This window comes from Pelodiscus sinensis, chromosome Z (assembly GCF_052426305.1).
Source record: "Pelodiscus sinensis isolate ZL-2025 chromosome Z, ASM5242630v1, whole genome shotgun sequence".
Classification (NCBI taxonomy): Eukaryota; Metazoa; Chordata; order Testudines; family Trionychidae; genus Pelodiscus; species Pelodiscus sinensis.
The window spans coordinates 13519994-13533584 of NC_143085.1; the positions used below are offsets into that span (position 1 = coordinate 13519994).

At 44.8% G+C, this 13591-nt stretch overlaps 1 protein-coding gene and 1 long non-coding RNA gene across 5 annotated transcripts in view; one reads left to right on the top strand and one right to left on the bottom strand.

Annotated features, from left to right (window-relative positions):
• The window catches only part of LOC142818481 (uncharacterized), a 36314-nt gene that overhangs the window by 3327 nt on the left and 19396 nt on the right, over nt 1–13591 (top strand). Inside the window, exon 2 of the long non-coding RNA XR_012895969.2 lies at nt 11511–11564. This is a non-coding gene — a long non-coding RNA (uncharacterized LOC142818481). The remainder of the gene's footprint in view (nt 1–11510; nt 11565–13591) is intronic.
• CLTCL1 (clathrin heavy chain like 1) overlaps nt 10001–13591 on the bottom strand; it is a 56391-nt gene continuing 52800 nt past the window's right edge. For 2 of the 4 annotated variants that reach the window (XM_075898237.2, XM_075898238.2), the window contains 2 exons: nt 12847–12922; nt 10001–11335 (listed from right to left, as the gene is read on the bottom strand). In XM_075898237.2, the coding sequence (XP_075754352.1) occupies nt 11220–11335; nt 12847–12922 (192 nt within the window). In that variant the 3' untranslated portion in view covers nt 10001–11219. The remainder of the gene's footprint in view (nt 11336–12846; nt 12923–13591) is intronic. The other 2 variants (XM_075898239.2, XM_075898240.2) reach the window with 1 other exon arrangement.

Here is a 13591-nt window from a genome sequence, read left to right on the forward strand (position 1 = left end):
TAATACGGCCCCCGCTTCCTCCCCCTCTCCTGGCTCCCCGGCGCTCTTTTGAACTGGCGCGCCCAGTGTGCCGCTTCCAGCCGCCGCCGCCCATGGCCTCCGCGGTCCTAGAGCCTGCCCTGTAGGGCACATCCGCAGCCCCGCTACTCCGCTCAGCTGCGGGTTCGCCCTGCCCCCGGGCCGCCGTGCCCTGCGCTCTCCGCCCGCCTCCGACCCTGCGGGCCCTCCGCCTTGGGGCTGAGAGTGCGGGGACGGCCCTCATGCATGTTCACTTCTTCAAATCTGGCCCACTTTGAAAAAAGTTTGGACACCTCTGGGCTATACCTATACATAGCAGTGAATTGCTAGGGCCTGGCTAAAAAAAGACTGAGACCCCTGGTTGTGGGGCTGAGACTTTTACCAAACACTGGATTCAAGTCAGTTGTTGGTGCTATAGTGGTAGAAGGGCTTTTCTTCCAATAGACAGACAATATTGTGTTAGCCAGCCCGGCCTTAAGAATTCACTAATATAGTAAGAGACCTCTAAGATTTTCACATGAGCCACTGCATGGCTAAGATGCGGGTACATTATTGGCATCTGCTGACTTTAACTGAACTTGAACTGATGGCTTAGATAGGAAAGGTCCTGTTCCAGCATGATTATTTTATTTCCAAAATAAAGTCACACTTTTAATGGAACAGTGCCCTTTCCCCCAAAGGGTATACCAGTATCACTACAGCAGTATAATTATTCAGCCAAAGAATGTAGTAGTCAATTTTCTTATTTAGTCAAGCCCCAAGTAAACACTAGGGTCAGTACTCTATGCTCATCTATTTTACTCTTAAATGTATTAAAGCTCAAATCCATCATCAATGAGTGTCTGCTGTTCAGTTTTAGGACTGGTGCTGAGATGGACTGAGTCATAGCTAGGAAAAACTGGCTCTTCATCACCCCTTTCATGTAGCTGGGTGCAGTAGTTTGGTTCTGTCCAAGTCCAGGTGCAGTGCAGATAGTTCCAATAACTGTTCAGTGTGCCAGCTTAGACAGTAGCTGTGAATTGTTGATTTAATTTCCACCCAATCACATACTCAGGCTGCTTTTGACTTCATCTGAATTTGCAGTCAGGACTCATCCTCTTGTCAGTATCCACTCTATGTTGCAGGATCTCTTAGTATACACTTATTGCACAAGTAGCAAGCAGCATTCCAGACTGCTGCTGAATGGTGATATTACCTACCTGCATATGAATCTGGATCTGTGGGCTGAAGTGGTTTCCTGAGTCTTTCATTCATTCTGCCATGGCATAAAGCTGAAGGATGACCTTTAGCTTTTAAAATGGCTGTGTTTTTTGCAGCAGTATCCATCTTGGGCTCTTCTCTCCTTTTGGCTCATCCCTCTAACCTTTCTTCTAACCCTACATTTAGTCCACAGCAGCTTCTTGTAAAATGAGATTATGTATATGTCACCTATGTTAGTTTAACAACTTCCATAAAAGGAGGCATTTCAACCATAAATGCATAGGTACTATGGGGCCAGAGTAACAGTACAAAGGCCAAGATTCAGGAGAAGTGATAAAGCTGGAAAGTTTATAACTTTGAGAAAGAAGGTTAGGAGTCACAGACCTGAACAGCTGTAAGCAGCGGTATAATAATCCACCCTTCTCTGAGTGAGACTGGCAGTAAAACAGCATTTAATGATGAAGGCAGACAGATGGAGACAGAAGCAGCAGGGGAAATATCTAAACCAAGTCTCACATGCCCATTTGTGGGTGAAACCTTTCATCCTTATATAGGAAACTAGACACCCAGAACCCCAATTTTCCATTTTCCTACAAATTCCACTGACCCAGGGGAGGAAGGCATAATGCTATGCTATTGGTTTGGTGAAATAGTTTAACTATTATTCAGTCCCTTTTCTTCTTGCAGTGTGCACTGCTGTGCAGTTTCCACCCTGACTTCCTACATACAGCTTTGTGTGAGTTTACAGGAGTGAAATGAAAGATGCTATAAGTACCAGTCAAACCACTCTCTGGGTTTTCTCCAGCTTGGATTTGCTAAAACAGGGGTGAGGGACCCTCAGGCTTGGGGGCCAAATATGGCCCCCAGCTTGCCTGGATCTGGCCCCCAAGGCTCAGGGTTCCCCCCAGCATTGGGAGCCCAAACTGGTGTTCCAGCCCCCCTGCTGCCACTCCAAGCGCATGGAGCACACAGAATCTACTAGCCTGAGGGTTCTCCCCCCGCCCCACCAGGCTCTGGTGTGTAAGGGGAATGTGAGGATAACTTTCTCTTTCAGCCAGGGGCTACGCTAGTGAGGGTTTGTTTTTGCTTCTCACTTGTGTGGTCCCCAACTGATTTTTCTATGGGTCAGCGGCCCCAACCCAAGAAAAGGTTCCCTACCCCTGAGCTAAAAGAAACCTGACACATGGGTCCTTTTCCTCCCACCAATCTGAACCCACAACAAGGAAGGAATGTAGTGATAGAATCCTAGGGCTGGAAGAGACCTCAGGAGGTCATTGAGTCCAAGCCCCTGCCCAAAGCAGGACCAACCCCCACTCAATCATCCCAGCCAGGGCTTTGTCAAGTGAGGACTTAAAAACCTCTAGAGATGGAGATTCCACCCCTTCTTTCAGTAACCCTTTCCAGTGCTTCCCCACCCTCCCAGGGAAATAGTACCTCCCTCACTACAACTTGAGACCATTGCGCCTTATTCTGCCCATGGGCAGTCAATGCAGCTGTGGCTGGGATAGGGGATGCTCCAGAGAAGGGAGGGTACGATTCTGCAGTCCCCTTGCAAGCACAGCTCCCACAGACTCCCTGAAGTGCAGTCCATTAGATTTCCACTAATGGCTGGTGCAAAAAGGGGCCCTGGTTTTTAAAAAATTAATGCAGTCTTGATTGTAGTCCTGTCTAGTTTCAATTTGGCAGGGATTGCAGCCTGACAAACCAATATTAAAAATAAAGGCACCACTGGAGTAGCCCGGTTTTTTACAAAACACTGTTACAAACATGCTAATGCCATGGTTAATTGCTTGCTACAAAAATATTGGTACAAACATCCTTGGTAAAAGCCAAACCCGGATCTTGGGAGCTAACCCTCTGCCATTCCCTGAATGAGAGCCAGAGACTGCAGTGGGGCCACGTCTGAGCCCAGACCCAGATATGCTTTCCAGTTACTCCTTCTGTAAGAGAAAGAAGCTCCAAGTTTGGCATTCAACAGTCTGAGTGTGAAATCAAATGATTATTTTCAGACCCCCAAAGCTTCTGACTTCTTACTGCAACCCTCAGCACAGTCTTTGCACTAGCACTATACAGATTGGAGGCTGCTGCTAATACAGAATCTTGCTCCCATTGAAGTCGGTGGGAGTTTTTAATAAGTGACTCTGGTGGGAACAGGATTTATTTCTGGTCATTTGGAGCCTAAAACAGGGCAGCTCGTGGCAATTGATGCTCTTTTACCTCCTTAAGTTCCCCTTGCTGGAAATGGCCACAGGTTGTCACGTTTGTTGGAAATCACAGACCAGGCTGTACATTCAATTAGGGATGTAAGTGACTAGTCAACGATCCGATAAGCATAAGCTTATCAGATAGTAGACTAGTGATGCCTCTATCCCAGAGAGGCAGCAAGGTGTGGGGAGCTGGTGCTGTGGAAAGCCAGCTTAAAAGCCAGTTTCCCCCCAGCACCGTCTCTGTGGAGGGCAAGGAGGTAGAGGCACAGCGGCAGGGGCAGAAGACCATTTTGCGGGGCCCTGGGCAGCATAATTCCGCGGGGCCCCCCCTTTGCCACGGCGCATGCGCGGGGCTTTTTGAAGCGCGGGGCCCGGGGCGGCCGCCCTGTTTGCCCTGCCCTATATCCGCCCCTTCACAGCGGGAAACGGCGTGAGCAGGGACTGAAGCAGTCTCCGCTCGTGCCTGTTCTGCTACGATTCTGCTTTTGAAATGTACATTTCAAAGGCTGAGGCAGGGCCAGTGGTGGAGTCCCCAATAGCCTGTGCTCCCTGCATGACTTCCTTTTGAAATGTACAAGAGCCCTATTGTACATTCCAAAGGCTGAGGCACCACAGGGAGCACAGGTCATGCTCTCTGTGGGGCTTCTGCTTTTGAAAGGCAGAGGTGCCCTTATCGACTAATTGAATAGTCGAAGGAAATCCCATTGACTATTCAATTAGTTAATTAATCTAAATTTAACATCCCTACATTCAATACTGTCCTCAGTGGGCGCTTTGCTTGAATAATGATTGCATGGCTCTGCCTGCTCTTCTGTGAACGATCAAACCAGAGCTACAGTAGTGCCTTGGTCTGACACCCAGCTGTTGTCAGCCACCAAGGTGCACAGTCTGAAAAGACTCGCCACCTTCCCCATGGGCTGAATTTTCCCCGCTGTTTCCCCTGCTCAAACTGGGAGCTCGCTGTGTTTTATAAATAAGCCTCAAGAGAAAAGGTTTGAGTGGGAAGTTCAGCTTTTCCTTTCTTGCCCGCTGCCTTTCACAAGAAAGCTAGAGGACCATTTCCTTCTCCATCGCACTGCCAGGCACAAAGCCCTGCAGCCCCAGTGTGCACACTGTTTACTCCCCTCCGTCACAGGTATGGAGAGTGTTCTCTCCTACTTATTTTGTAAGAAAAAAGTTTTAAGAACAATTCACATTTCCAAACATTTGTGAATGGGGCACTGGGGCCTGCCCAGCCCCTGGAGGACTGGGGAGGGCGCGTGCTGGGGGGCAGGAACACTCTGCCCTCAGTATGCCAACAGCAGGCAGTTTGGGGATGGAATGTGGGTGGGGCCATGACTGGTGGTTTGGGAAGGCAAACGCTTCACTCACACAGGCTGCCAAATGCTCATGGTTCTGCCATCTGTCATTACTGAGAACAGCCTCTCCCCATTCTCTTTGGAACCTCCCTTCAGGTAGTTAAAGGTTGCTATCAATCTCCCCCCCTTCTCTTTTGCAGACTACACAAACCCAAATCCCTCAGCCTCTCCTCTTAAGTCATTTGCTTCAGCCCTCTCATTTTGTTGCCCTCTGCTGGATTTTCTCCAGTGTGTCCACATCCTTTCTGTAATGGGGACCCCAGAATTTGGCACAGTATGCAGTACTGAGGCCACATCTGGAATAAAGGGGAATAATCCTCTAGATCTGCTGGCAATGCTCTTCCTAATACACCCTAATATGCCATTAGCCTTGGCTACAAGGGCACACTGTTGACTCATATCCAGCTTCTCATCCACTGTAATCCCCAGGTCCTTTACTGCTGAACTGCTGCTTGGCCAGTCAGTCTCCAGCCAGTAACAGTACTTGGAATTCTTCCATCCCAAGTACAGGACTCTGCACTTATCCTTATTGAACCACAGATTTATTTTGGCCCAAACCTCCAATTTGTCTAGGTTATACGAGAGGGTGGGGATAGGGTCCAGAATGTCTACCTCCCTCAGCTTAGTGTCATCTGCAGACTTGCTGAGGATGCAATCCATCCCCTCATCCAGTCATTAATAAAGACGTCAAACAAAACTGGCCCTAGAACTCACCCTTGGGGCACTCGGCTCAAAACCAACCACCAACCTGACACTGAGCTGTTGATCACTACCTATTGAGCCTAACAATCTAGCCAGATTCTAGCCACCGTACAGTCCATTTATCCAATCCATACTTCCTTAACCTGCTGGCAAGAAAGCTTTGCTAAGGTTAAGATTTATCATGTCCACCACCTATCCCATATCCAGAGCCCATTACCTTGTCATAGAAGGCAATCAGGGTAGGTCAGGCATGACTTGCCCTTGGTGAATCCATGTTGAGTGTTCCTGATCACTTTCCTCTCTTCCAAGTGCTTCAAGATGGATTCCTTGAGGATCCCCTCCATGATTTTTATGGGGACTGAGTGAAGCTGACTGGTCTGTAGTTCCCTGGGTTGTCCTTCTTCCCTTTTTTATAGATGGGTACTACATGTTCCTTTTTTCAGTCATCCAGGACCTCCCCAGATTGCCACGACTTTTTAAAGATAATGACCAGTGGCTCTGCAATCACATCAACCAATGCCTTCAGTACCCTCGGATGCAGTAAATCTGATCCCATGGATTTGTGTATGTCCAAACTTCCTAAATAGTTTTTAATCTGTTTTTTCCTCCATTGAGGGCTGCCCCCTACCTCCCCACACTGTGTTGCTTAGTGCAGTAGTCTGGGAGACAAAGGCAAAAAAAAAAAGCATTGAGTATTTCAGCTTTTCCCACATGTCATTAGGGGTTACCATCATCCACATCCCACACCTGGACCACTCTTATTGCTGACATGTCTGTAGAAATCTCTCGTTACCCTTCATATCCTTTGCTAGCTGCAATTACAATTGTGCTTTCATCTTCCTGATTGCATCTCTGCATGCTCGAGCAATATATTTATACTCCTCCCTAGACATCTGTCGAAGCTTCCACCTCTCATAAGCTTTCTTTTTGTGTTTAAGCTCACCAAGGATTTCACTGTTAAGCCAAGCTGTTCACCTATCATATTTGCTTTTCTTACTGCATATCAGGATGGTTTGTTCTTGTGCCTTCAATAAGGCTTCTTTAAAATACAGCCAGCTCTCTTGGATTCCTTTCCCTTCATGTTAGCATCCCAAGGGATTCTGCACATCCGTTCTCTGAGTGAGTCAAAGTCTGCTTTTCTGAAGTCCAGGGTCTGTATTTTGCTGCTCTCCTTTCTGTCTTTGGTCAGGATCCCAAACTCGACCATCTTATGATCACTGCTTCCCAGGTTGCCACCCTCATCTACTTCCCCTGCTAATTCCTCTCTGCTTATGAGCAGCAGTTCAAGCTGCACATGTTCCCTGGTTGGTTCCTTCAGCACTTGTACCAGGAAGTCATCCCAACATTCTCCAAAAACTTTCTGGATTGTCTTTGTACTGCTGTATTGGTCTCTCAGCAGATGCTGGGGTGATTAAAGTCCCCCATGAGAACCAAGGCCTGTGGTCTGGAAGCTTCTGTTAGTTGTCTGAAGAAAACCTTGTCTACCTCATCCACCTGATCTGATGGGCTATAGCAGGCAACAACTACGACATCACCCTTGTTGTTCTTGCCTCTATACTCAACCCAAAGACTCTCAATAGGCTTCTCTCTCTCTCTCTCTATATATATATATATATATATTCTGGAGCTCTGAGCAATAATACTGCTCTCTTACATACACAGCAACTCCTCCACCTTTTCTCCCTTGCTTGTCCTTCCTGATCAGTTTTTACATTTCCATGACAGTGCTCCCACCAAGTTGCCCTTATTCTATCAAATCCTAGTTCTTTGACTGTTCCAGGACTTCCAATTCTTCCTGCTGGTTTCCCAGCCTTCTTGCGTTTGTGTAGACACTTAGGCTATGTCTACACTGCACCTCTTGTGCAAAAGCCTATGCAAATGAAGCATGAATTAGCATATTGCCCCTAATTAATTAGGGGCTTTTTTGCGCAAGAGGCTTTGTACAAAAAAGGTGCTGTGCAGACAGTCCAAGAGCCTGTGCAGACGGCTCTTGTGCAAAAGAAAGCCATCCACACAGCTTTTTTGTGCAAAAGCCTCTTGCACAAAACCAGCCCCTAATTAATTATGCAAATGAAGTGCAGCAATATGCTAATTTATGCTTCATTTGCATAGGCTTTTGCACAAAAGAGGTGCAGTGTAGATGTAGCCTTAGATAAGTCGCTGATTGCCCTATCTCCTCAGTATGGATCAGGGGTCCTTTTCTGTTGCACCTTCTTTGTATCCCACTCAATCATAGATTTGGAGCAGCTGTTTAGTAGACCTGTTAACAGAACCATGTGGAGGGTGAAATACAAAGATTGTAAATGGTCTGAAAACAGCAAGAGAAATTTAAACTGCTAGCACCTTGTGATGGATTTCTGCAGCTCTCTGCTTGCTTGTCATACCCCTGTGTTAAGTCAGTTAAGCAATTTGCATAATCTTTTAACCTTATTCAGCAAAATACTTCAGTGCATTCTTACCATTATGCACATACTTAAATCCCATTTCCCTCAGAGATATAAGCTGGTGCCCAAGTAGTGATCATGTGATTAACCCTTTCTCTGGTCAGCAAAGTAATGAAGCACAAGCACAGTTTAGAAGTTGTTACACTCCATTGCCCTTCAAGAAGCCATTACCATCCACTAAAGAAGGTACCTGTACGCTGTGGGCTAAAGTTGAGGTAAGGTACTTAGACTTCAGATATTCAATTAACATAGCTGAAGTTGTGTATCTTAACGTGGCTTTAGGTGCTGTGTACTCTTTTGACTTTCCTTACTCCTCATGAAATGACGGTTACAGAAGTTGGAGTAAGAAGCCCATTATTTCAAAATTAGTTGTAGACATGCACAACTGTTATTTTGAAATAAGCGCACAGTGCAGACATAGCCAAAGAGCCCAGAGGGTTTGAGCACTCTGCAGAGAAGAGCTGTCCTTTGTACCAGAGGCTGTAGCATGAGATGTTTAAAATCAATAGGTGGCTTTCACATGCAAGTTTCGGTTGCCAGCTGAAGCCTACAAGAGAATATTCTCCTGGGGCAGTACATGAGCAAAATCAAAGATAAAAAGAAGGGTTAATTGTAAGAGGTAGGGGCAATGGTAGTGGGTCCACTGTAGACAACTCCTCTCAGGGCTGAGAGCCAGTGCTGTCTCGGCCACCATGGTGCTATCATTATGACTGTAGCCCTGAACCTCCTGACCCTGATCAGTGTGTCATAAATTAATGCAATGGGAGGGAATGCATACAACAGGCGACCGGGCCAGTGAATGTGGAGAGCATCCCCTAGGGAGTTGGTTCCCTGCCCCCTGAGGGAGCAGTAGCTCCTGAACTGGGCATTGTGCTCAGAGGCAAACAGGTCCAGAAGGGGATAACCCCACCTCTGGAAAACTCCTACCAGGATATCAGCATCCACTCATGGATTTGGAACGGAGTGGCTGAGCTTGTCCGCTAAGTTGTTCCTGGACCCCGGAAGATAGAAAACTTGTAATGAGATGTTGTTGCATATGCAGAGTTCCCAGAGCTCGATGGCCTCCCTGCACAGCGGGGAAGAAAGAGCTCCCCCCTGGGACATTGATGTGTAATGGTCTTTCCCTCGGAGGCTATAACCCTTGAGTCCGCATAGACCCCAAGGGCTCGTCTACATTGGCCCCTTTTCCGGAAGGGGCATGGTAATTTTTGAAATCACAATAGGGAAATGCGTGGGGGGATTTAAATATCCCCCACGGCATTTAAATAAAAATGTCCGCCGCTTTTTTCCTGCTTTTAGAAAAGCTGGAAAAGAGCGTCTACACTGGCCCTGATCCTCTGGAAAAAGCACCCTTTTCCGGAGGATCTTATTCCTGTAGCATTGGGCACAGATCACAGCTGAAGGACTCTCTGCATGTTGGGTCCTTCAACGTATTTGAATGCTTCAATATCTTTGATATAGGTGAGAGGATTATTCTAAGAGGGGTGGTTGAGATTCTGTGGCCTGTACTGTGCAGGGGGTCAGACTAGATGATCATAACGGTCCCTTCTGACCTTAAAGTCTATGAATCTATGAAAGTATCGTAAGGAATGCAAATCTAGGCTGGGCACTTCATGAAGCCTGTGAACAAGTGTAATCATCATCCATCATCATCATCATCATCAATATTTGCTTAGCTGGATACAAAGAGATCCACTATTTGAAGTGTATTGCTTAGTAGCACTTCAAGATGAAAACAGGAAACAAATGCATTTAAGAGGTCTATTGCAGACAAAGGAGTAAGTAGTTTGTCACTGTTCATAACCCAAGTTATTTGCACATGGATTCAAGACACAGCAAGTAGAGGAAGAACTGTCCCATAACTGTATTTTCCTTATTCACCCTTCAGAACACAGTACCTTCCCACTCTAGTAGTACCACATTGCTCTGGGACGTGTACCATGGTGGAGGCACTGCAGAAAGGTGGGCAATGATCGAATACCTCATCTAGCTTTGACAGATGTCATGTTGATGCCATCATGGTTGGTAGATCCAACCTCCCCTATCAAAAAAATCTCAAGACTACAATCAGTGTAAGCAGTTTTACATTTATAGTTGGACTTTTATAATATTCATGATTAGCACAGTTCATAAACATAAATTATACATTTTCTCTAATTCAGTACATAAAACATTGATATATGTATTTGAAGAGTGGCACAAATACAGCCCTGTTGGCATTCTCAAAAGAAAAAAGGTGTGCATGGTGGATGTGCCATTTATACTACTGCAGCATAGCAAGACCAAGAGTCTCCAAACTGTCAGATCAGATAATGCTGCCTCTAGCTGCCAGTCAGGGTCAGGTATTTGAGTCAGCCCAACATGGTGGAGCAGGAAACCTTGACTCCTGCATCAATTAATAAAGGCTCAAAATTAGGATTATATCCCCATCCATTACCTCATGCTGATATTGTTAACTTAGCATATGCTCATAGTACTTTGGCAGCCCATGCACACATTCCTGCTACACCTTCAACTTGCCATACGTATAGCTCAGTTCTCCTTTTGTACCATTTAATATCCATGAGTAGCATGCTCTCCCCTCATTAAATAAAAAAGCATCTGGGAAGGTGTTTTCTTTCTAGTCTGCTCAGATATATTTCCTTTTAGTAATCAAGTCTAAAACCTATCCCAGAAGGTACAGAATAGGCTCAATCTGCACCCCCATGAACTTTCTGCAAAAAGTCTCCAAGTTCCTCGATACAATCTGGAGAGTACATTAATATTTTAAAGCCCATTCTCCTTTTTGCAAAGATTCAAACAAAATGGGGAAGTCAGATTTAAGCAAGCAGTCCACCAGTAAGATGATGCTGAAATCAATTCTGAACATCCATGCTATCTACTTTGTAGCTTCAACTACAGTACTTTAAAGCTTTAACAACTTGGTTCCAGGTGATTCCCCTGCAAAGTCACTGCAGGCAATAGGTTGGCAGAAAGGAATATGTTGCCTCTTCCCCCTGGCCTCAAGCAGTTATTGCTATATTCTAAGTTTTAGATAAATAGTGCTCAGCTTCAGTCAAGAGTCTTGCAACATAATTAACAAAAGCTGCCTTTGAGGTTGAAATGTAACCAGACAATAGCAATAAATAAATGGTAACAGGTATCCCCTGGAAATCTCACTGAGTGGGCTAACAAGCATTCAACCAATCAAGGGGTCATCTGTGCCTTTAGGACCATTGTAAACTTCTCCAAGTAGTTCGCAGGACGGCAAGGGAGAGAGAAAAGACAGTGTAGGTCTGTCAAAGAGCTAGTTACATATTGAAACCATAAACAGGCGGCTGGGTGAATCCTGGAGCAGTGTATCCATATGGGAAGTTTGCCTGGGGAGGTACTGCGCTGGGACCTGCTGTTAACATTAGCTGCTGGCCTGGAAAGGGAAGAAGGAGTTTGTTTAAACAAAGCTCTGCAAATGCCTGAAAAAAAAAAAAAAGTTAAACTGCCAGCATTCAGAAGGACTATAAAGCTGGTTAACAAGCATGTTTATTTTAACATACCAGAGACACAACCTAATCTATATCCTTCACTCCACTTTCTCCACTTAGATATGGACAGACAGACCACCTTCCAGCTTGTTGCCAGATTTAAGAGCAATAAAGGTGGGTGAAACCAATTAACACTTCAGACCCAAAAGAAAGCATTGTCAATCTGTGTCCATCTGTTAACTTAGAAAAACATCCATTCCCTATAAAACACTTTTGGGGGGACTTAACACTTCAGAAGGAACTAAAGACTTCCCAATTTCCTTTACAATAAATGTTTCAAAATGCTCAATATAGCATCTTGTTCTGGGTCAAAGTATTTTGTTAGACCAAAAAAATTTTGGGCTTTGGAAATTGCCAATGTAATAAAAATAATAATTAAAAAAAGCTATTCTCTGCCCACCTGTTAGTAACAAAGTGAGGTAAGTGCCCGTGACAAAAGTAACCCCGCAGCTTGGGACAGCTACATAACTTCCCAATATGGATTGTTGTTTCAAGGAATCAATTTATGCTAGACTATGATATGGTTAGGATTCATGCATGGTCAAAGTTGACAAAGCAATTAAGGCGACTGAATTTTCAGCAGCTTGTGTACATGTAACAAATCCACAGATTGCAAATGCATCTTATAAATGCCAGTATTGCACATGCCTCATGCAGACATTCAACTCAGGTATAAAAACTTTCCATTAGAAATCAGACCAGTGTTATACATTTCTCTACCTCAGAACTGCTTCAAAAAGGAGGTGCTAGTGAGCAGAATTTGCTTTGTGACAAAATAATCTATAAATCAGCCTTTGGCAGAGGCCACTGAAAGAGACCTTCCCCATTTACCTGTTCGACACAAGACATCTCTGGAACAGGCCATTAAAAAAAACCCACACCAAAAAACCCAGTATTTGTTTTTTCAAATGGAGGCAGACCTCCAATCTCTTTGGAAGCTAAGGTATCAGATTGAGGAATGTTTCATCTGAAAATCCAGAAGACTCTAGAAGCCCCAGAAGATGTGTATTTGTACTCACAATAGCTCCTTTCTCCACCACTGAAAGGCTTTGGATTTATGCTTTAGCTAGGGGATTGGGATGGTAAAGGGAGGAATAAGCAAGTTGGACTACTTCATCTTGACTCATTGCTACTTAAATGTTTAAAATGTAGTGTTTCACAAAGTTTTCTAGCATATTAAGTATAATTGGCTAGAATTATCCAGCATTAGTGCTTCAAGTGTATACACTAGCTGGGGAAGAACAAAACTGCTTCAAACTGACTAAAGGTAAAAGGATACCAATACTATAGATGGTCACCTTGTGGCCTTCTTAAAGTCCACCATGGTGAGGCCTAACTCAAGAATATCTTGCTAGCAACAAAAGCCACAATAAGAGACACCAAGTCTTTCACCTACCAAATACTATTGGAGTGGGTTCAGCTACTTGTTCCTCTTCTTTCCTTAGGCTTTCAGAAGCATCAAGTTTATCCACCTATATTACAAATTGAACAGGAAACGTGTATGAAGGCCTTGCCTAAGAGACCTGTGCCACTTAATCTCACACCAAATGCTTCACGTATTAGAAGTGCCCTTTCAAGTTTTATTTTATGGAACAAAGTTAATTTTGAAGCCAAGTTGTCTATATGGTCTAAAATTCAAGAGAAGCATCAATTTTTGCTTAGTTGGATACAGAAATATCCACGATTGAAAGTAACGTATAATGCTTAATAGCACTTCCTTTCCATCCACTGGGAACTTTATACCCTGCAACACAAGCTGCCAATTTGAGCTTCAACGTCAAGTCTGCATGAACTGTTTGGCAGACCGCTACTATCTAGCCATACCTTCAATAAGAAAGTTACTAAACATGTCTATAGTATGTTTTACACTGGAAACCAGCCATCCTGAAGCATGGTTTGACTAATAATTTGACAGGCTATATTACTGAATTGAATAGATCTAATAGACAATATTAAAGATCTGTTCACTTATTGGTCTCACATGCTATTGTCAACCATTTTTTTAGGAACAGACTACAGAGCCAATACTACAGATATAATGCTTTAAAACAGTGGTCCCCAACCATTTGGGGTTGCCAGGCGCCAGGGGGCGTGGCCGTTCGCCCGCCAGGTGCCTGGGGAGGCAGGGCCCCCCCATAGCC